The 20,605-nt window shown below is 37.8% G+C and overlaps 1 protein-coding gene across 1 annotated transcript in view; it reads left to right on the top strand.

Annotated features, from left to right (window-relative positions):
• The window catches only part of mapk8ip1a (mitogen-activated protein kinase 8 interacting protein 1a), a 29,045-nt gene extending 8,522 nt beyond the window's left edge, over window positions 1–20,523 (top strand). The window contains exons 3-12 of the mRNA XM_053631294.1: window positions 1,659–1,946; window positions 9,107–9,188; window positions 9,833–10,780; window positions 11,444–11,519; window positions 11,994–12,163; window positions 12,264–12,367; window positions 15,265–15,378; window positions 16,659–16,729; window positions 17,667–17,765; window positions 18,671–20,523. Of these exons, the coding sequence (XP_053487269.1) occupies window positions 1,659–1,946; window positions 9,107–9,188; window positions 9,833–10,780; window positions 11,444–11,519; window positions 11,994–12,163; window positions 12,264–12,367; window positions 15,265–15,378; window positions 16,659–16,729; window positions 17,667–17,765; window positions 18,671–18,743 (2,025 nt within the window). The 3' untranslated portion in view covers window positions 18,744–20,523. The remainder of the gene's footprint in view (window positions 1–1,658; window positions 1,947–9,106; window positions 9,189–9,832; window positions 10,781–11,443; window positions 11,520–11,993; window positions 12,164–12,263; window positions 12,368–15,264; window positions 15,379–16,658; window positions 16,730–17,666; window positions 17,766–18,670) is intronic.
• Window positions 20,524–20,605: the final 82 nt, after the last annotated feature.

The following is a 20,605-nucleotide window of genomic DNA, read 5'->3' as shown; positions in this document are numbered from 1 at the left end:
ATTATGAAGTATTAATCTAAATGTTAAATACTATAAAGCTGTGGTCCTTAATTATACTTATTGATACCACAGTGCTGTTGAATTCTCAGATCTGATTGGTCAGAAGGTCTGATTGGTTAATTTCCTATAACAGCAGTTCTAGCAGTAATACCATCTGTAATTCAAATCACAGGTTTATCGTTTCTGTAGAAACAACTCATTCAGTGTGACTTGTATTTTAGACACTTCACAACCTGTTTTGTGGACATTTCACAACATTAATTGTAACTATAAATTTTAAAAAGTATAATGTGTCATACTTTATTTAATAAAACAGTATAATGGTGGTGTATTGCTGTGATATAACACTTCAGGATGTGCCAATGTAGTAACAGTAACTCTGCTTCACTTTGGGTTGCATTACACTACAGTATTGTTGATTAATTTCCTATTACAGCACAGTGTGTTTAATTCCCAAGTGTTTAATTCCTTCCATAATACATATTTATTTAATCTTTTTTTTAATATATCATATTATGATAGAGCTACTGTACCTTAGCTAAAGCATCTACATGTAAAGATTTGTTAATGTGTTTTTACTGAAAGACCAGCTCTCAATTAAATATGAGGTTGTCTTATTTGTTGAATACTCCATATTGCCTGCACAAGTGCATTGTGGATATTTTGTACCATCTAGGGTACATCATTTGGACACCAACCCTAAACAGTGCATTGTGGGATTTCATGAGCACACTGGATATTCTCCTGGACACAACTGGAGGAAAAAAATCATAAAATATATAGTAAAGGGTGTAGTTTCGGACGAACATATGATTACACATGAATATTTTATGTGTGGCATTAGTCACATGACCAAAGCAATACACAAGACAGACACAGCTGCTATTATGGATATAAATCATACATATTCATTTATATATTTACATATATATTAACATACTATTAACGTAATAGTGCTTCAGGGGTTTCCTCCAGGTATTCCAGTTTCCTCCCTCAGTCAAAAGGCATGCTTTGAAGGCCAATTGGCATTTCCAAATTGTCCGTAGGGTGTAATTGTGTGAGGGATTGTGCCATGTGATGGGTTGGTACAACATCCAGGGTGTCTCCCACCTTTCTGCCCCAGGTTTATTGGGATAGGCTCCAGGCTCCCACCGTGTGTAGGATAAGCGGTACAGTAAATAGATGGATGGAAAATATATAGCATATGCATAATATTTTTTAAAACATTGGGGGGTTTTTTGGATGAAACCACATTTTTTCTGTTTACTTGAAAATGTGCTATTGTCTATTATTATAACTATTGTAATATGTATTGTAAATACATATTGAATACTAAAAACTTAATACCTACAGTATGTGTACTTGTATATTAATATGATCAAATTTACATACAGGAGTATCATAAATACTTAAAAGTATAAATACCTTTAGATTCATATAGAGTATATAATGTACATATATGTAATATATTCCAATCTAAAATAAAAATGTATGCATGTTGTCTGTGTTAACAGGCTGCAGCTTTTTGTCCTCTGTGATTGCATTAGCTTTCTGCACACCCTCTGAGGCATCGAGTCACAGGATGACATCATCAATGAGCCCTGATTGGCTAAGCCCCGGCTCCCCCTCTAACCACTCTTTTGGCTTCTCCTTCCCAGGAACACATGATTCGTCCGGCCAATGGGAGCGGGGAGTTGGGTCGGAGGAGGGGGGCCGTGGAGCTGCAGAAGGAGATGCTTCAGCTGGATCTGATAGACGCTGAGGGAGGCACCCAGGAAGAAGGAGGAGAAGACGAAGAAGAGGAGGAGGAGGAGGAGGAGGAGAGGCCTCTGCTGCTCATCGATGAGCACCGAGAGGAAGAGCGATCGCTGATGGCCGCCATGGATACATATCGGCCCAAGAGACCCACCACCCTTAATCTGTTCCCGCAGGTGCCAAGGACTCAGGTGAGCAGAGTGACAGCTGAGGATAGGGAGTGTGGGTGTGTAAGAAGCTTGGGCTCGGGAGTGTGTATGTGTGTATGTAAGTCTTATGTGATGTGCTCTTCATACAACTGGTCTCTTGGTATCTGTGGGTTGGAGGAAGCTTGGGAAGCTATGTGTGTGTGGACTGTATATGGGTTTATTAGGTGATGGGATCTTCCGACAGCTGGTGTTTTAGGGATCATGGGCGTATAAGAAGCCAATGTTTGTGTGTGTGTGTGTGTGTGTGTGTAAATATGTGTGTGTATCTGTGGGGATGAGGATATTTAGTACAGAAAGATGTGCTGTGCTCTCACTACTGTCATTCCCACACACTCCCAATCATTAGCAGTCTTTAAAGCTGCGTATTTTATGGTGTTCAATGGTGAAGTGCAGAAGGGTGATGGATTGTGCTGCTCTGATTCCTGGCCTGAATGATGCTGATGCTGAGGCTGAGGCTGATGCTGATGCTGCCAGCGACGTGGCTCATGCTCCCCCCTGTGGCCCACCCGTTATGAATCACACTCCTCCTCTTCTGCTTCTGTGTAATGGAATTAGATAGGAAGTGTCGATTCGAATATGTGACCTGCAGGGGTCAAAAGGAATGAGGGGGGAGATTAGAAGCACAGGCTCTACCTGTGTGGACGTGTGGATATTCCGGATTATCTCATATTGGCCAGCAGGATGTTCCTCAGATGAAAGATTTTAAGATTTTTGAGGGAAGAGCGTCGATTGAAATGGGTTTGTTTTGCCTTTCTAACAATGATTTGAAAATGATTTCCATTCATCATGAATAAATGTGCAAAGAACAAACTCCAAACCTGCATGTCATAAAATATCATTATTATATTTTTGAGTCGGGGCACGTTGGCTTAGTGGTTAGCACGTTTACCTTGACCCTCCAGGGTTGGCGGTTCCTGTGTGTGTGTGTGGCGTATGCATGTTCTCCCTGTGCATTTGTGGTTTCCTCCAGCTACTTCGGTTTCTTCCCCCAGTCCAAAGACATGCATTGTAGGCTGATTGGCATGTCCAAATTGTCCATAGTGTGTGATTGTGTCCTGCGATGCGTTGGCACCCCGTCCAGGGTGTCCCCCTCTTTGGACTCAAACTTCCCTGGGATAGGCTCCAGGCTACCAGTGACCCTGCAGGATAAGAGGTATAGAAAATGCAGGGATGGATGGATATTTTTGAGCATCATAATGAGAGCAAAAAACAGCAACAACAAGGTCTTCAGTCTATTTGAAATCATTAAACCTAAATCTAATGAGTTTGACTCAGGTGCAGGTCTAACGTTATCCATCTTCAAGTATTATTAGCTTTAATAACTAGTAGAATTAATTTGACATTTTAGATTTAGATTCGTTTTAGATTAAATTCAGAATCTATTGTCGTTGAGTGATTTGTTGTTGTTGAAACACAATGGCTTAAACCTAAAAACATTTGTATTTAATCTATTCATTATTTATCTCCCATTGTATACATCACAATATAGCCTATAGTGCTTATTTTACATCAGATATGCAAATAAATAGGTGAAACATTAAAGTAAAAGCCAATATCTTCAACTCTTGTTCTACACATCTCTGGAGGTCATAGCATGTGACTTACATCAATCAGTGACCCTCGTGGTCTGTGAATTGGGGGGAGTAAAGATGATCAGAAGAACTCCTAGGGGACAAGTGGAGCCAAATCAGAGTCAGCGTTTTCCCTTGATTTGTCGCTCATCTGTATTTGGCTGTGTTGACATTTATGCATAAACCTATGTAGAGGTCAGATGCATTGCCTAAGGAACATTTTAAGAAAGAATTGTGATCCATACATCCAAAATATTTCTTTTTTTCTCAGACAGTGGTTGATTGGGTTTGTAGTGCTAAAGTGTGCTTCACGCACCTAAATATTTTTTCTTCTAATAGACTTCAATAAATTCCTTGTGATTGCACCTTCAAGCAGACGTATCTGCAGCCATATCTTAGACCATCTGCTTCACAGCAAAACCACAAGTAATAAATTAACATTGGAGACCAGTGTAAGACAACAGGTGTTGAGTTTAAACTGGAGATTAATCATAATGTGTTATGGGAAGAAGCGTATTCCCACACACAGTTCACCAGTACTGTCACTTAGGTTTGCTGATTGGTTTAGGAAAATTTTCTGTAATCTATAAACCTGAACTAAACTTCATCATGTAGCTGAACACTGGAACAATACAGTATGTGGGTGGCCATCTTGGACAAGCAGAATCTGTTTTCTTTGGTTTGGGTTTTTTAGCACAGTTTGTTTGATTCAATACGTGCAAAACAATTGACTTGGTTATTTGAATTCTTACAGTTTTACAAGTTTATTGGTTTAGAAATGAGATTACAATATTATTTTATATTATATTATAATATATTATAAAATAATATTATATGAGTAACAATATTATTTAAAGCAAATATCTTAAGATTTGGTGCCCAGCCAAATAAGAGACACCGAACTTGTCTTGATAATACACTACATTTGAGGTAAAGGGAATTATTTTTATGCCAAACAATTCCTTATTCGTTCTTTTAAAGAAATGAGTGGACTGAGCTACTTAAAGGCCTCCACATCGTCAATATGTTGATATACAATATACAGGATAAATGTATATTGTGTATATATAAATAAGACTGAATTGGGTCACAATGGATGCCATTATGAACTGAGGAGATGCAGCTTTAGGGATAGCCCCAAGGCCAGCTAGTAATTAGTCTCAGAGGAGGAAAAGTGAGGAATTGTTGAACGTTTCCTTTAATCTGCTTCCCCAAATCTGTCATATTCCATGAGGAAGTGATATATGAAGCGCCGGCTGTGTATGACCTGGATTTTACTCCATTCTGCATTTCTGTATTATTACAGAAGTAATACTTAGAAGTGGTTAAGGGTTTATGCCCTTCTCTTACATTGCTTTTTCCCTCTCTCTTCATCTCATGCTGTACTACAAATAAAAGAGATGACTGTCATTCTTTTGGAGGAGAGATGGTATAATTTGAGTATTTGCCAAGCAAATGCAGCATCTAGAAGAAAAAAAAACAAACACTGTGTGTTCAGTAGTCACATCAGATATCTGCCCTGTAACTGAATATAGTGTCTTTATTAGGGTAGTGTCTGCAGTTGTTGTTGTTGTAAAGGAGGTGTGCTAATGTCGCTGTTTGTCCATAGAGACACAACGTACTAAACCATAATTCCTCAACACTAAGCACACAAATAAAGTTTGTGAAGTACAAACAAAAGTTATTAGTTTAATAATAATAATAATCATCATCATCATCATTTTTACTGAACCACTTCACAGTTAAACTCTTTCACACAAAAATTACATACATTGTACGTACAATAAAGTACAAAATATAAATATAATAAAATAAATCTTAACAAAAAAAAAAGCAGTTAAGGCTGTTTATATTTCCAGATTCAAAAAGAAATTTCTTTTCCAATCCAATTCAAATCTTTCTCACTTGTTTCAGGATCCAATATATAATGTGATTTATCCCAAATCCGAGCCACTATTTTTTGCTGGTATCGGCAAAAAAATTGTGGCCTCTCTAATTGATCCCCTTCATAAAAGTTACATTTTATGAAATTGTATTAAATAAATAGTATACCCAGTGTTTCCATTTTTTACTGTAACTATAGAAGAAACTATTTATCTTTCTTCTGACAAAAAAGTCGTCTATACTATAAACTCTATACACGCTATACTCTATAATTTATACTTATATATGTAATAGTATTTTCTCTCAAAATAAAATACTGACACCCCAAAAGAACATTTTCTATTAATAAACAAATTGTCATTTTTGAAAATGAAAAACCCTCATAATATTTTTTCATTTGCTCTTAATTTTCTTTAATCATATCCTGTTTTCCTGATGGTTTTCCAATTTGCTGTGAAGTTGCACACATGTAAAATCCCCTTGACATCCATTACCATGGGAAAAACCAAAGAACTTCCAAAGCAAAAGAGAGCAAGGGTTGTTGACCTGCACAAATCTGTTAATGGATTTTATTTAAAAAAATACCATTAAGCACAGTTAGGTCCATAACAAAACATTTGACAGGTCATTTGACAAGAACTGGAGTCCTGAGCACACAGTGAGGAGGATGGTGAAGAAGGGGGATAAGCATCATTAGAACTATAATTGGCATCCTGTCCTGTGGACAGATGATGTCAAAATCAAATCTTTGGTCATGCACACAACATGTCTGGTGACCTTACATACAAAGAAAAGTGCCTGGTACCCACTGTACAATCTTAGAGTGGATCAGTGATGCTTTCGGGCTGTTTTGTGGCTGGTTTAGTGAACATCTTTTGTGACGATTGATGGTGTCAGAAATTCTACTAAATACAAGGATATTTCAGCCCAAACCTGGATTTGAATCCTATTGAAAATCTGTGGTCTGAATAAAAACGATAAGTCCACATGCACAAACGTAGAATATTAAGAAGTACCGCATATAGGAATGAATCGAAATCCCTCTACAACCTTGTTAGACATTACAGGAAGAGACTCAGTTCTGTCTAGAGTAAGTTTCACAAAATATTAATTGTAAGGGTGCTTTTTTTCTTTTTTAAAGCAGTATTCATATAACTTAATACATCATCTCAGCGCTCTTTTATTTTAGTATAGATTCAGTCCATGTTTTGTATTGTCCTGCATGAATATATACACTATTAACCTCGGTATTTGTGCTAGATTCCTCGGCAGTGGGTTTGTAAAAAAGAATACACTCAGTGGTTTAAAATGTATTTAAAATCACTGAACATTTCATGTTTGATTCCTGATTGATCCGACATTTTTTGATCCTCAAAATGAAATGCAGTTCTTCTGAAAAGTAATGTGATTATGACCAGGAAATGCCATGCATAAGTTTGTGGGCAAAGAAACAAATCTGAACATTTTAAGCAATTAATTCAGAGACAGACCAAAATTGGCTCTCTACTTCTTGTTAGCACACTAGTTAGTGGTTTATTTACACCCTATGTAGGGCATTCTGTGATAGATATGAGGCCCAGTAGACTGAAGCAGAAAAGCTGCAGTTTCTCAGCAGTGCTATGAAGCAGCAAGCCTTTTAAAAATTTATTCTAGCAATATCTGAGCACCTCCTGAGTGTGACTCATATCCAGGTCATCAGCGTGATGATGCCTAGAGGAACTTCTGCCTAGGGTTGCACTGTGGTTGTAAGTCTCCAATCTGTGCTTGTCATGGGACAGGAAAATAGCCATGTCAAAGCCCCTGGATAAGATGAGCATTGATGGAATTTGTCTGGAATTTTGGAGACCTGCTCTCATACAAAGCTGAGCCTCAATTCACAAGCAGTTTCATTATTCAGAGAAAAGATCAGCTGGACTTTTTGGCAACATTTAGCTTGTTCTAGCTTACTGTTGATATCCTTCTTGTTTGTTTGAATCTCCAGTACCATCAAGGGCTGTACACTGCAAAAAAAAGACATTTTATTAAGTAAAAATATCTTAAATATAGTCAGGATTAGGCTTATCTTTGAGTTCCTATTACACGATAAACCAAATATAAGATTAGGGTTAGGGTTAGCCCTATTTCTAGGCATTTGTACAAATGGCAGCAGTGCAATGCATGAAAGTTATGCAGATACAAGTCAAGAGTCAAGAGCTTCAGTTAATGTTCACATCAAACATCAGAATTGGGGGAAAAAAGTTGAAGACCAGGTGACGTTTTTCCAATCTTCAACTGTCTTGTTTCTGTGCACATCATATTCTGCTGTTGTAGACCAGTTCTGACATGTTTCGTTTTGTGAGATGCTTTTCTGCTCACCACGGTTGTAAAGAGTGGTTATTTGAGTTAGCATTGTCTTCCTGTCAGCGGGAACCAGTCTGGGCATTCTGCTCCGACCTCTCTCATCAACAAGGTGCAAAACTGCTGCTCGTTGGATGTTTCTCGTTTTTTTGCACCAATCTGTGTAAACTCTAGGACCCCAGGAGATCAGGTCTATCTGAAATACTCAAACCAGCCCATCTGGCACCAAAAACAGTGCCACAGTCAAAGTCACTGAGACACCCCCCCCCCCCCCCGACATTTAAGTGAACATTAACTGAAGCTCTTGACCTGTATCTGCATGACCTGTATATGCACTGCTGTCTAATGATTGACTGAACAGATAATTGCATGAATGAGCAGGTGTAAAGGTGTTGCTAATAAAGTAGTTGGAGAGTACATATGTACCTTTATCTTGTCTTTTGTGAGTCTTACTGCAGTTCCTAGCTGATTATAGATTTATCTTAGGTAGTGAAGTCTGCCAGTTTATTACATAGACCCTCGCTGTCCACTTCCTGCCTTAGGCAGAGGTTTCACAGCAGAATTTCACAGAAGATGGCAAGAGCACAATGTTTAGATACCTGATATCTCTTTGTTGCTTTGTACTTCTCTGATTAAATTGAAATAAAGAAAATCATCTTTTCATTAAAAAAAAAGAACTGAGACACATCACGAATCTTTGTCCCTCTCAATATCATCATACCATATGCTCACTCACTCACTCACACACACACACACACTTCTGTGCCCCTGTTTCCATGGTGATGGAGGATGGGATGCCCATTGCACTTTGGTAGTGAGTCAGCGAGAACTTAGAGGACAGTAAAGCATCACTAATTCCTCTTCCCTGAAGCTCAGTCATGCTCACGTCACAGCAGGGCGTATCTGTGTGGAAAGCCCTATAGTTATTAAAAACCTACCATATTTCTTTCAAATGACATTTTTTGAAAAAGGATTACATTCTTCTTCATAATATACCCTAGGTCTGTAAAATAGGGATAACAATCTATCATAAAGGAGTGTACTGGTCGATATAAGGGGTTAGTGATTAACAATCGATAGTTAATAGCGTTTGACCTTTTTGAAAGAAATATTAGACAAAAATGAAGTAAATGGTGTGTTAACTAATAATGTCTTCTTAAGTATCAGTTGAGTAATTAAAAACAATTTTTAGGAGTGGACTCAGACTATTGATTGTAGCAGCCAGCCTAAAATGAAAGGAGGAAGTAGAGTATTCAGTAACATTTCCACATTTTCTGATGAGCAAGGAAGGAAATCCCCATATTTTCCTTTTTAAACATCTCATCCTTCGTTCCCTCTCCTTTCCCTCAGGACACCATTAATAATAACTCTTTTGGTGAAAAAGACAGAAGGAAAGAGAAGAAGTCCCATTCATCTTCACCTCACATAAAAGGTAAGCCAAACGTTTGCACTTAATCACAAATGTCTGTGTTTATTATTTTATATATTTAATGCATTTTATGTACATCACACAGTCTTGGCCTCTCGGCTCTGCCTGAAACAAAAAAAATAAGAGTTTCCAGTGGTTTAAAACACCCTGTTACCCATATTACAGATTGAAAGTAATTTATTAATTTAATTTTTTTAAAATAACTCATTAGAATGTCCTTAAATTCCTCAAGCCATTAACGCGGATGCTAGATAAGAGCATTCGCCTATCCTATTCTGAAGACTCTACTCTGTTAATTATTTAATGGCAAGATTCCACTGTCAACAAAGAAACCTTGTTGTCTGAGATAGGTTATGTAATATATGCATTTTTATTTCTGATGAAATGTCTGCCTGTGAAAAAAATATTGCTTTAATGGGATCACAAGAGGTCACAAGTTCACAAGAAGGCTCGTGGCAAAAACAGGGCATTCACAGTGGCACTACAAACAACTTTCTGTTTCCTAATCTTAGATGCCTTAGCTGAAAGTTGAAATAAGTACACAGAGAAATTCCACATATGCACGTAATTGTGTGGGGTTTTTTCCTGCATAATCCCCTTCCTTTTGGACTTATTACCTAATATATAATCTGCTGTGTGTGTAATAGGGGCCCAGCCTCCCACTGTTGAACATGTTACCCCAACCGATGGGGTCAAGGTCCAAGCAAGCAGCCGGTTGGATCCTAAGCCGTGTGTAGCTGCTTCCGTGACACACAAAACTCCAGTGTCTAACTGCAAGAAGCAGGATAAACCTTCTGACAGTGTGGGCAACAATATCTGTACGGTCCCGGTGTCCAATTGTGCAGCCATGAAGGACACAACGAGGGATGGGAATTTGACTGGGACTATCAGCAAGGAGAAACCCCACTATAACTCCATGAATGGCTGCCGGGACCATGGAGAAAATGGATATACACACCACCACTCGGATAAAAACAAGGACAAGAGTAAGGAGACGATGCTGGACATCCAGTTGACGCCGGTGGGTGCTGAGCAGGAGAGACCTTTCCTTTCCCAGAGCAGCGACAGCAACCGCATGTCCATCAGCTCCGATACTGAGCTCCCTCCCTTGCATTTCCATTCTGTAGCCGAACGTACCAACCCATCCATCAGCGAAGAGGATGAAGTGTACCCTCCAACACCTCCGTGCAGGACTGATAGCCTCAGCGAGGCAATAGACTCTATTTCGAATGCAAAACCAGGTGACACAGCCGCTGCGAACGCAGCAGTTAGCACGGACGCCTCGGGACTGACATACGACTCTGTGAAATACACCCTGGTGGTGGACGAGCATTCAAAGTTGGAGCTGGTTAGTCTAAAGCAGTGTTACCAAGGCTATGACAGCGACAGCGACAACACCGTGTACGAGTCGGCTGTCGAAGAGGATGAGGAGGAGGACCATGATGTGGACGATGATGAGGACGAGTCAGGCGCAGGAGGAATGAACAGGGACACTTCCGGTCTGTCCACAGACTCTGCCACTGACACCACGTCAGACATGCCTCGCTCACGCAAATTCCTCAATGTCTTCATAAACAGACGCCCGTGCTTTCCTGGTGGGTGGATCACATTTCTGTAACGAGCACTATTTGCACTAATTGTGTTGCCACACTTTCTAAAATGGACAAAAAACACTGAATGATATTGGTATTGATGTTATTGATGTGGTATTGATCATTTTTCCGTCAGCAACTCATTTTGCATTTTTGGAAGGAGTCTCCTTTGTCAGTGCTTTGTTAGAAGTAACAGTCAGAACAGGACTTAACAGGAATTGGCTGATTTCACTGACGCAACGTTGCACAACGCACACGCAACTGTAAACGGATAAAAAGTATGAAGTATAGTTCTTTAATAGATAAATCAAAAGTTAGCGTTGGCAAATTGCTGGGATATAAGAACATTAAAGCGCTTCAGGAGTTGCTGTGCCATATACAGTTTTGTGGTAGTAACAGTAAACCTGCTTCACGTTGTGTCGCATCACACCACTGTATCATTTATTGTTGTCCTATAACAGTACGCAACGATGTGTTTCATTCCTTGCATTCCTTACTAAAACACCAACAGGGCCTAGCATGGAGCCTTGTAGCACCATTTCCATAATATTTGTAATGCTAGGACTTCTGTTAGTTAAAACCTTACATTTTTCCTGTTACAATGTAATGATATGCAATACTTTTTTTTGGCAAATGTCACTTACCTGTTGTTTTGTTGATCCGTAGGTGTGGAATCCTTTGGTCTTTTCTCCTGCATTATCGATGGTGAGGAGAGAGAGCAGAGCCACAGGGCAGTGTTCAGGCATGTCTCTCTCATCCTCTTTACTCTCCCAGGAAAGCGTCACTTACACTTGAATAACAGTTTTGTTCAGTTTAAGCATACTCTCCAGGCCAAGACTGACAGGGAAGTGGAAGCACATCTCAAATTTAAGTTGTATGTTCAACTGTATTATGCCCAACTGTACGAGGTACCATTTAACTCAGGACAGCTCGATTCATTTTCAGTACATCTTCCAAAGAGCTACATCAGACCTGGGCTCCAATTCACAATACTGAGATGTGTAATAGAAAGTTTTTCTTCTTTCTTAGATTAGCCGGATCACATGTACTAGGCTTAAATTTAAATACTGTAATTTAGGAGCTGTCCGAATGCAGGGTTGTATATCTACAGTATAAATTACTGCTCAACAAAACCAGGGATCAAAAATATTCTCACTCAGGGATCCCTTCTGCACGCTTGTCATGGTCTTAAGGAGATATTTGTTGTTGCTTACAGGTTCATCCCGAGGCACGCGGATGAGCTGGAGATGGAGGCGGACGACCCATTGTTGATGGAAATGCAGGCGGAGGATTTGTGGTGTGAAGCCTACAACATGCGCACCGGATCCAGAGGCATTTTCCCTGCTTTCTACGCAGTTAAAGTCACCAAGGACAGCCAGCCTAAAGGTACCAAGTACTTCAGCAAATGCTGAGTGAATATGAGCTCTTATTACAATTTTGTGTTATTTGTTCTTAGATTATAATATATATACATATATTTTCCCAGAGGTCAAAAGTGACTGGCTAGACACATTCTGGGTGAAATTCCTGGGCTCTGTTCAAGTGCCATATCATAAAGGGAATGATGTGCTTTGTGCAGCTATGCAGAAGGTATGATACAAATACAGTATACAGTGGTACAAACCCTCATTTTAATCTCAGTTTTTACTGTTAACCCTCCCAGATTGTTTGTGCTGGCATACAAGAGGTAAAGAACAACATTAAAGCATTGTTAAATATGTAATAAAACATGACATAGCATGCTGAAAAAGAATCAAAAACAAGACGAATTACAGTTACCAGCTCATATTTTCCAATAATGGCCCCTCATCTCTATTTGCCACGGATTACTTTTTTTTTCATTAATTATAAGACAAGAAGTCACATTTTTTCATCCATTTATAGTTACATCTAATGTTTAATGTGGAACGTTAGATCCTAATGCATCACACACATTATAGCAGCTATAAACACTCATTCCCTTACTAGTCTTCTTTCTCCCTCTGAAATTGGAGACTCCTTCTAGAAATGTTAAAGAAATCTCTTCACAGAAAACTTCACCATATCAACGACGGCACGTTTTTCGTCGTTAAATAACATCACATATTTCAATCCGATTATTGTTAGTTTCTGATTACAAAAGTTTTGCAACCAGTTATTAGCCATCTTTTAAAGCAAAAGTAATTACTGGAAGTGATTAGAAGAGACTAAGGTGCCAGGTTGCAACATGCAGAGTAATTAAAATCCTTAGTCCTGAGTTCAAGCCACTTCAAGCCTCAAGTACACTGTGATTTTCAACCCAGAACTCAGGGTTCTTGTACTGGCTCCCTCCCAGATCTCAATACAGCTAAACACCTGAACCAAGCAATCCAGAATAGTGAATACAGAGAATTTTTTTGTATACATATTTTTGAGTATACATAACTGTGTAGCATGTTCACACTTAGAAATATGAACAAATGTACTTCAAACCTTCAGACTTGGATAATGGCTTAAACGTGCTGAACAAATGTAGTGTGAAACAGTGGACACTTTTGCACTAACACAGATTAAAGGGGAAGGACTGTTAGCTAAAGTGATAGCAGAAGACAGTTCGTTTATGGGACTGCTTTTGTCTTCATCTATAAAAACTGTATTTGTCAATGACGTGTACATTGAAATAAAAAAAATAAGAATAAATCATGTAGAACAGCAAACACTGCTGGTTAAGTTACCAGAACGCACTGGACACAGTGTAGCACTGTTGTTTACATCACCTCCATTTTTAACATTAATCTGGTAACCACCCTCTCATGTACGATTCAAATTAAAAGTATGCATTATCCTCTAAGTTAGGACTTAATAGTAAATACTATTAAGTATTAGGTCATAGTATGTGATTGAGACACAGGCCTGCTTATCGTAGAGATAAGTAGCTTATTTAGGTAACACTTTAGAATAACAGTACATGAAAAATCACGCACTGATTCATGAAATAATACAAACTAATGAGGAGCTAACCTTAACTAAGATGTGAGTCTTGTGAATTCATGCGTGAATAATGACCACGTTAAGAAGGTTAGTACATGTGTGTTAGTTGATGTATTAATTACCACGTAGGGGTAAACCAAATCAAACATGCTCCATAAGAAAGATTCTGAATTAAACGTGCACCATTTCAAATTGTTTATATAATTTGCCATACGCAGCTACATACACAAACATCACTGGATGGCGCTGGATTATTTTCATTATTTGTACATTGATCCTCCTTATGGAACGTAGAAAGATGCACTAATAATAAACACCAATAATTTCATCTTGACCTGTTTTGCGTCATTCTCCACCCATTTCTCTTCAAATGCCACGTTAATAGATAAATGAATAAATGTTACTGTATTAATTTCACCCTTGTGGGCAAAGGAGCGGTGGCCTGGGCCCAAGCCACCCAGAGCATGTAGTAGTACTACAGTGGGCTTTGAAGTGAAATGGATGGAGAATGACGCAAAATGGGTTGAGATGAAATGATTGGTGTTTATCATTAGTGCATCTTTCTGAGTTTGATAAGGAGGATCAATGTAAATTATGAAAGCAATCCAGTGCCATGCAATATTGGTCGTGTACTGTGCAGTTGCATGTGGCAAATTATGTAAACGATTTGAAATGATGCACGTTTCATTCATATTCTTTCTTATAGAGCATGTTTGATTTGGTTTACCCCTATGTGTTAATTACTACATTAACTAACAAACATGTACTAACATGTACTTAAGGTGGTCATTATTAGGGATGGGCGATATCTTATCGTTTGCGATATACCGGTAGAAATTCTCCCCACGATAAGAATTAGTTTTCTCGCGGTAATAACGATAAAGCCTAGTCGATGACGTATGCGACCCGTTCACAGCTCACGTGCAGAGCGAAAACAAGTACGGTGGAAGGCGGATGTGAAGCTGAGGAGGAGTTTTTCACTAAACGAAGAACTACCTCTGCAATCTGGAACTGGTTTGGTTACAGAAAATCAGTTTTACTTTTAGATCAGTGTTTGTGTTTCTGAGGCTCTCAAGACTGCATAGAGCTGTCACTTGTAACCAAAAACAGTGGTGCATGATTCTATATGTATATCGTCACTGATATCGTTATCGCAGTAAATACCAGAAAATATCGTGATATTGTTTTAAGTCCATATCGCCCATCCCTAGTCATTATGCACGCATGAACTCATAAGACTCACATCGTAGTTAAAGTTAGCTCTTCATTACTTTGTGATTTTTACATGCCTTAACTCATTATTAGTTCATATTTAAGTAAGTATTAATTCAGGTATTAGTGCATGATTATTCATGTTATTATAAAGTGTTACCCTTATTTGAGAACACAACAGCAGCGGTCAGAAAATGGCATTTAGACATATTTGCATCTCTTGGCTGATTAATGACTGATAGATTTGGGGTAAGGGGAAGTTTTTCACTGTCACTGTTGCTTTACGTGTGAAATGTGTCAAATCTGTGATGATGTTCTGATGGCAGATTGCCACAAACAGAAGAACAATGCAGTTCAACCCTCCCTCCATGTGCATCGTGGAGATCAATATAAGAGGAGTGAAGATCATAGTTCAGGACGAGTGTCAGGTTTCTGGAAGGGTACGTGCTAAAATCAGTATTCATACCCTTTTAAATTATTGTGTGAATAATGTGTGATATGGATGTCTTTATAATTGGCTACATTGCAAAAATGGCTGGTTGTGCGTATAGATTTAATTTCGGATCAAATTAATCGGCAATTAAGTTTCTTTTTCCTTGGTTTCTTCTGATTTTCTGCTCAATCAGGGAGAATGATTTATGGGTATTTTTCCCCCTGTTAATCCACTTTGAGCTTATTACTCCATAGCCATTAAATACAGAGAAAAAAAAATCCAATTATTGGCACCCCTGCATTTAGTGCATATCAGCACGGCGTCTTCTTCTATAATGCTTAATGATGTTGGAGAATACAGAGCAAGCAAACTAAGACCAATTCCTCAGTACAGAATCTGTCCAGATCCTCCAGGGTCCTAGTTCTTCTCTCTTTCTCTTTTCAGGAAAAAAACAAAACAAATTAAGAACACGTAACTATACAACGAACTATTGAGAAATTACTTTTTTTAACAGAGTTCAGCCAAAAATTATATAATTAAATTATTAAAATAAAAAATTATTTAATTATATAATTAAAAATTATATAATTAAATATAATTACAATTTCCCCTTTATCCAAATGTAGTCTAATATAATTTAATCTAATCTATTCTAATCTAATGTAATATAGCTAACAATTATGGAAAAGTTACAACCTTACGTATGTGAGAATTGCCCTGCCTCAGAAGACATCATTTGCACATAAAGAGTTTGAATGTTATTAGAATTTTTTTAAGGAAAATAATCAGTATGATGATTTAGACACGCAGTTCGCATGATGTTAAGTAGACTCTGTATGCTTCCATCACGTGGTAGCTAAATCAGACACAAACGTCAGACAGCAAACATGTCTTGGATGATCAACTACAATTTGGACTGAAAGGAAACTCATCTTTTGTACATTTGTACATTTCATTTTTTGGTAAAAGAGTTCCTTTAAGGCACTATTATTTTTAGAACTAGTTTTTATCACTGAGTCACATTTTTCTATTACTCAGCAGTATTTGTCTGCCTAAAGATTTTTTAAAAAGCAATTAGTAACTGAGCTAACATTAAAGAAGCGAAAGTTACGTCAAAGGAGAAGTTTTGGGGGTTTGTTTGTTGTTGTTTTTTTTTTAAAAAAAAAAAAAAGGTTTTTGATTGAGCTAAGCTAATTAGGTTTTCACACCCATCATCAGAATCTTTGAACCATCATCAGATCTTTATTGCTGTTAAATACATTCCTACTTTCTCTTTCCCTTCCACAGGGTGACAAGTACTGTCACTTCTTTCAGCTGAAGAACATCTCTTTCTGTGGATGCCATCCAAAGAACAAAAAGTGAGTGAAGAAGTGATAGGAATGAACAATAAATATTTTTTGTTATTGTTTTATCATATTGTGGTGATATTCCCTGCATCCAAGTTTGCTTACTTATATACTATGCACTAAAAGTATGTACTCTTTTTGTGAAGACAAAGTACATACATTTGAGTGTGTAGCAAAAGAGTACTGGGAACACCTCATGTAAAGGAAGAGAGTACTGTTGCTGAGTTACGGACACTGTCACCGTAAACAAACTCCTTATTGCGTTTCAGCTTTTTTTCATTCATTATTCCTTATATAATTTATACTAGATCATTCAATTTACCATTCCCATGATTTATTTTTCCCCATTCCATTCACACCTCTCTAAATGGGTCTTTGGTTCAGCGAAGCGAACCGTCATAAAACTCCTCCTCCCTCGCGCAAGGAGTTGTGGGCAATATTAGCTGAAAAAGTATCCATGGATCCACACCTCGAAAATCTACCGCAAATACTAGACCATTTGGGTACCTTTGTGGTACTCATTTCAACACACTACGGTTTGGGACATGCTAATTGTAATCTCGGATACTATTTAGTACAGATAGTAGGCGAACTGAGTTGCAGGGATTGTATTGCAGAGACAAATTTGTCTTCCATGTTTTCCAAATAATCATGAAACTGAATTAGATTAAACCTGCAGCGATGCTCCATATTAGTCCAAAATAAAGTCTAGTAAGACCACTGTCCTTGTACTGCTTCCAGAATGGAACGCGTTCATTTTGAAGTGCAAATTCTGCACCAGTATGCTAGTGAAAATGTTTTGTGACCAAAATAATAATTGTGATGCATGTTGAATAGCACAGTATTATTGGCGCATGGCATGTTGATGGTCCAGGGGATCCACTGACTCAAGGAATAAATGTATGTAGGTTGAATTTGCACCTAATCATAATTTCCGTCTGTTCATCAGGTATTTTGGACTAATCACCAAACACCCAGCACACCAGAGGTTTGCCTGCCATGTGTTCTTCTCAGAGGAGCACGCCTCATATCTGGCTGAATCTGTCGGGTAAGCTTCCTCAAATGACCTTTGCACTTGTTTCAAGATGATTTGTTCAACTGCTAATAGAGAGAACTTGATATGTATAAACAACCAAAGTTTATTCATGTTTATACATCGTCTACTACAGCTGCAGACATGTACGCTCCTCAAAAAGCTTCCAAAAGAAGCAGGAAGTCAAGACATCTGCATTATAGGCCTCATTAAAAAACCTGACAAAATTTTAACTTTACTTTCCCCAATTTTTTTAATATATATCTTTTCGGATGTTTAAAATGTGGGCACAGTTAGTATGTTCACATCATCAAAATTATTATACTTACAAATTTCTGAATCATAAAACCTGTTCATGTGTTTGTAGAAATCTCTGCACTTTCTGCAAGGTCCAAACTCAACATGTCAACCAAAGTTTATTTATGTCAACGTAAAGCCACCAGACTCACGAGGTCCTCTGTGTACAAGGCAAACCTCAAACCACTACTGAGGCAAAAATATCTATAGTGCCAGTCCTAGCCGTCTCGCTTCTAGCCGAATCAGGTTTATACATCATCTGTCACAGCTATAGACAAGTACACTCCTTTTCCCATGCATCCAGGATCAGAATCTGCAGTGTCGTGGAGTTGCTTGACTGTAAAGAAATACAAGTAGTTGTTGGTAGCTAGCTAGTAGTCAAGCTAAGGTTTGGAAACTGTTAATGATGAGAGCTAAATTCTTAACCAATTGTGGTCAAAACATTTTGTTCAAATTGTTCAACATTTTGGTCTGCATTAGATGTGTAACAGGCATAGCTACATAAAAAGCAACAATTAAATTCATAATGTAATTATTGTGGAGTTCTGTTTTCTAATCTGAAGTTTGCAAAAGTCATTCTGCACTTGCTGTGATTCAGGATGTATTCCTATTTCCTATTACAGCAAAGCGTTTCAGCAGTTCTACAAAGAACACATGGAGTACTCCTGTCCCACAGAAGACATCTTCCTCGAATGACCTTTGTTTGTTCTTTTGGACTACTGTATATCCTATTATCCGAGGTGTTGCATGAAAGGTCACAAAAATCTCCTTAACATGTCATGCTAAGATGTTTATGTCTATTTTAGACAAAGCGTACAATTCAAAAAAGACACAAGTGTCTGCTACTGCATCCCCAACATTTCCAACATGCTCTTCAGTGATTTATTCAGAGCCAATTTTATTCAGATGCTGTCTCAAATTCATAGAAATCATAGGGGAAAAAATGCAATTCTGTGATTTTTTTTCAGCACTGAACCAAATGCAGTGTCCTAGCTTGAAAATGTAAAAACAAAAACCTAATCAAAATGGTTTCTGTATGTTATTTAAGACAGATGTTTGTTCTGCATCACCGTAACCTTTGGTTCACGTGCACTTTGCTTAGAACATTGGGAAGTATGCTAGCATGCTAGAAAAAGCCAGTATGCTGGTAAACGCTAGGAAAATCTAGCATGCTAACATGCTTTTGTGCTAGCGTTTAGGGTTCTCACAGTGTCAGTCTGCTAACATCCACTATTTTTCAGTTGTTTTGCACCATGGTGTTGGATGTTGTATTCAGTGTGCTTCAATATTCAAATCCATCAAACTGTATCAATGCCTAAAATGCAACCAGGCCATGTCTCAGTGATCTCTGAATTTATATAGCCTTGGCAACCAAATGTTTTCTTTTTATTTAGTTCATATACAGTGTGAATGATGTATGCATCTTATACAGTGCAGTCCATAAGAAATCAATTGCAGATTGCTAAAACAAACCAACTCTGTGAAACATGGTGGTGGTAGTGCCATGGCTTGGTCTTGTACATTTAAAGCCTAATAACTCACTGGACAGCATTTCACTTTGCATCAGTGACCTGAAACATAACGCTAAAGGAACTATGGAATGTAAAATTCATACTTACTAAAGAAATGAAGTCAAAAAGCTTCCAAAAGAAACAGGAAGTCAAGATATCTACATTACAGGCCTCATTACTGAGCACCATTTCGAGCCAATTAAAAAACCTGACAAAATTTTTAACTTTACTTTCGACAATTTTTTTTTTTTTTTTTGGATGTTTAAAATGTGGGCACAGTTAGTATGTTCACATCATCAGAATTATTATACTTACAAATTTTTGAATCATAAAACCTGTTCATGTATTTGTAGAAATCTCTGAACTTTCTGCAAGGTCCAAACTCAACATGTCATAAACAAACATTGCCCAAAAATAGCTGAAGCTTTTTTTTTTTTTAACAACTACAGTTAAATGTTATGTAGTTCTCAGACTTTTGAACCTGTGAATCACACATTTCCCTAGTAATGACCTCATAACCAATACTGTAGCATAGTTCAGGTTTTAGCTTTTAGACATTAGCTTTCTGTCTTAAAACAAACTGTTCAAGATGCTAAAATATGGTTTGGCTAACTGCTAGCCACTATATTTAGCAATATAGTATCATTGGCATTAGGTGAATTTTCCAATTTCAGTAATAATGATACAATCCAATGTATTATAGTATGCACAGTAACTTATGGGCTGCACTGTATTTTATAAGCATACAATTCAACCACTAAACTATATTCATTAAAATAGATGAATCATATTTAAACAGAGGGTGATGTACAGTGTTAAATGTTAAAAATCCCTCTTACTATTATGAAATATGGTGACTATCATATTTATGAAAGAAATGTACTGAGCTTCAGAGCAGATGGTTTATTGTAATTGTACATTTTACACAGGTTTGGGCTCTCATGATTCTAACAGGTGAGCACACCATATATAATGATTTAAGGCAACGAATCTATGCCCAATTTCATTTTTTAAGCCTTTTGGAATGAACACACCCTTACCAGCATG

The sequence above is a fragment of the Ictalurus furcatus genome, chromosome 8 (genome assembly GCF_023375685.1).
Source record: "Ictalurus furcatus strain D&B chromosome 8, Billie_1.0, whole genome shotgun sequence".
NCBI lineage: Eukaryota > Metazoa > Chordata > Actinopteri > Siluriformes > Ictaluridae > Ictalurus > Ictalurus furcatus.
The sequence above is the reverse complement of the archived record's forward strand: the minus strand, read 5'-3'. Positions and strand labels throughout refer to the sequence as shown.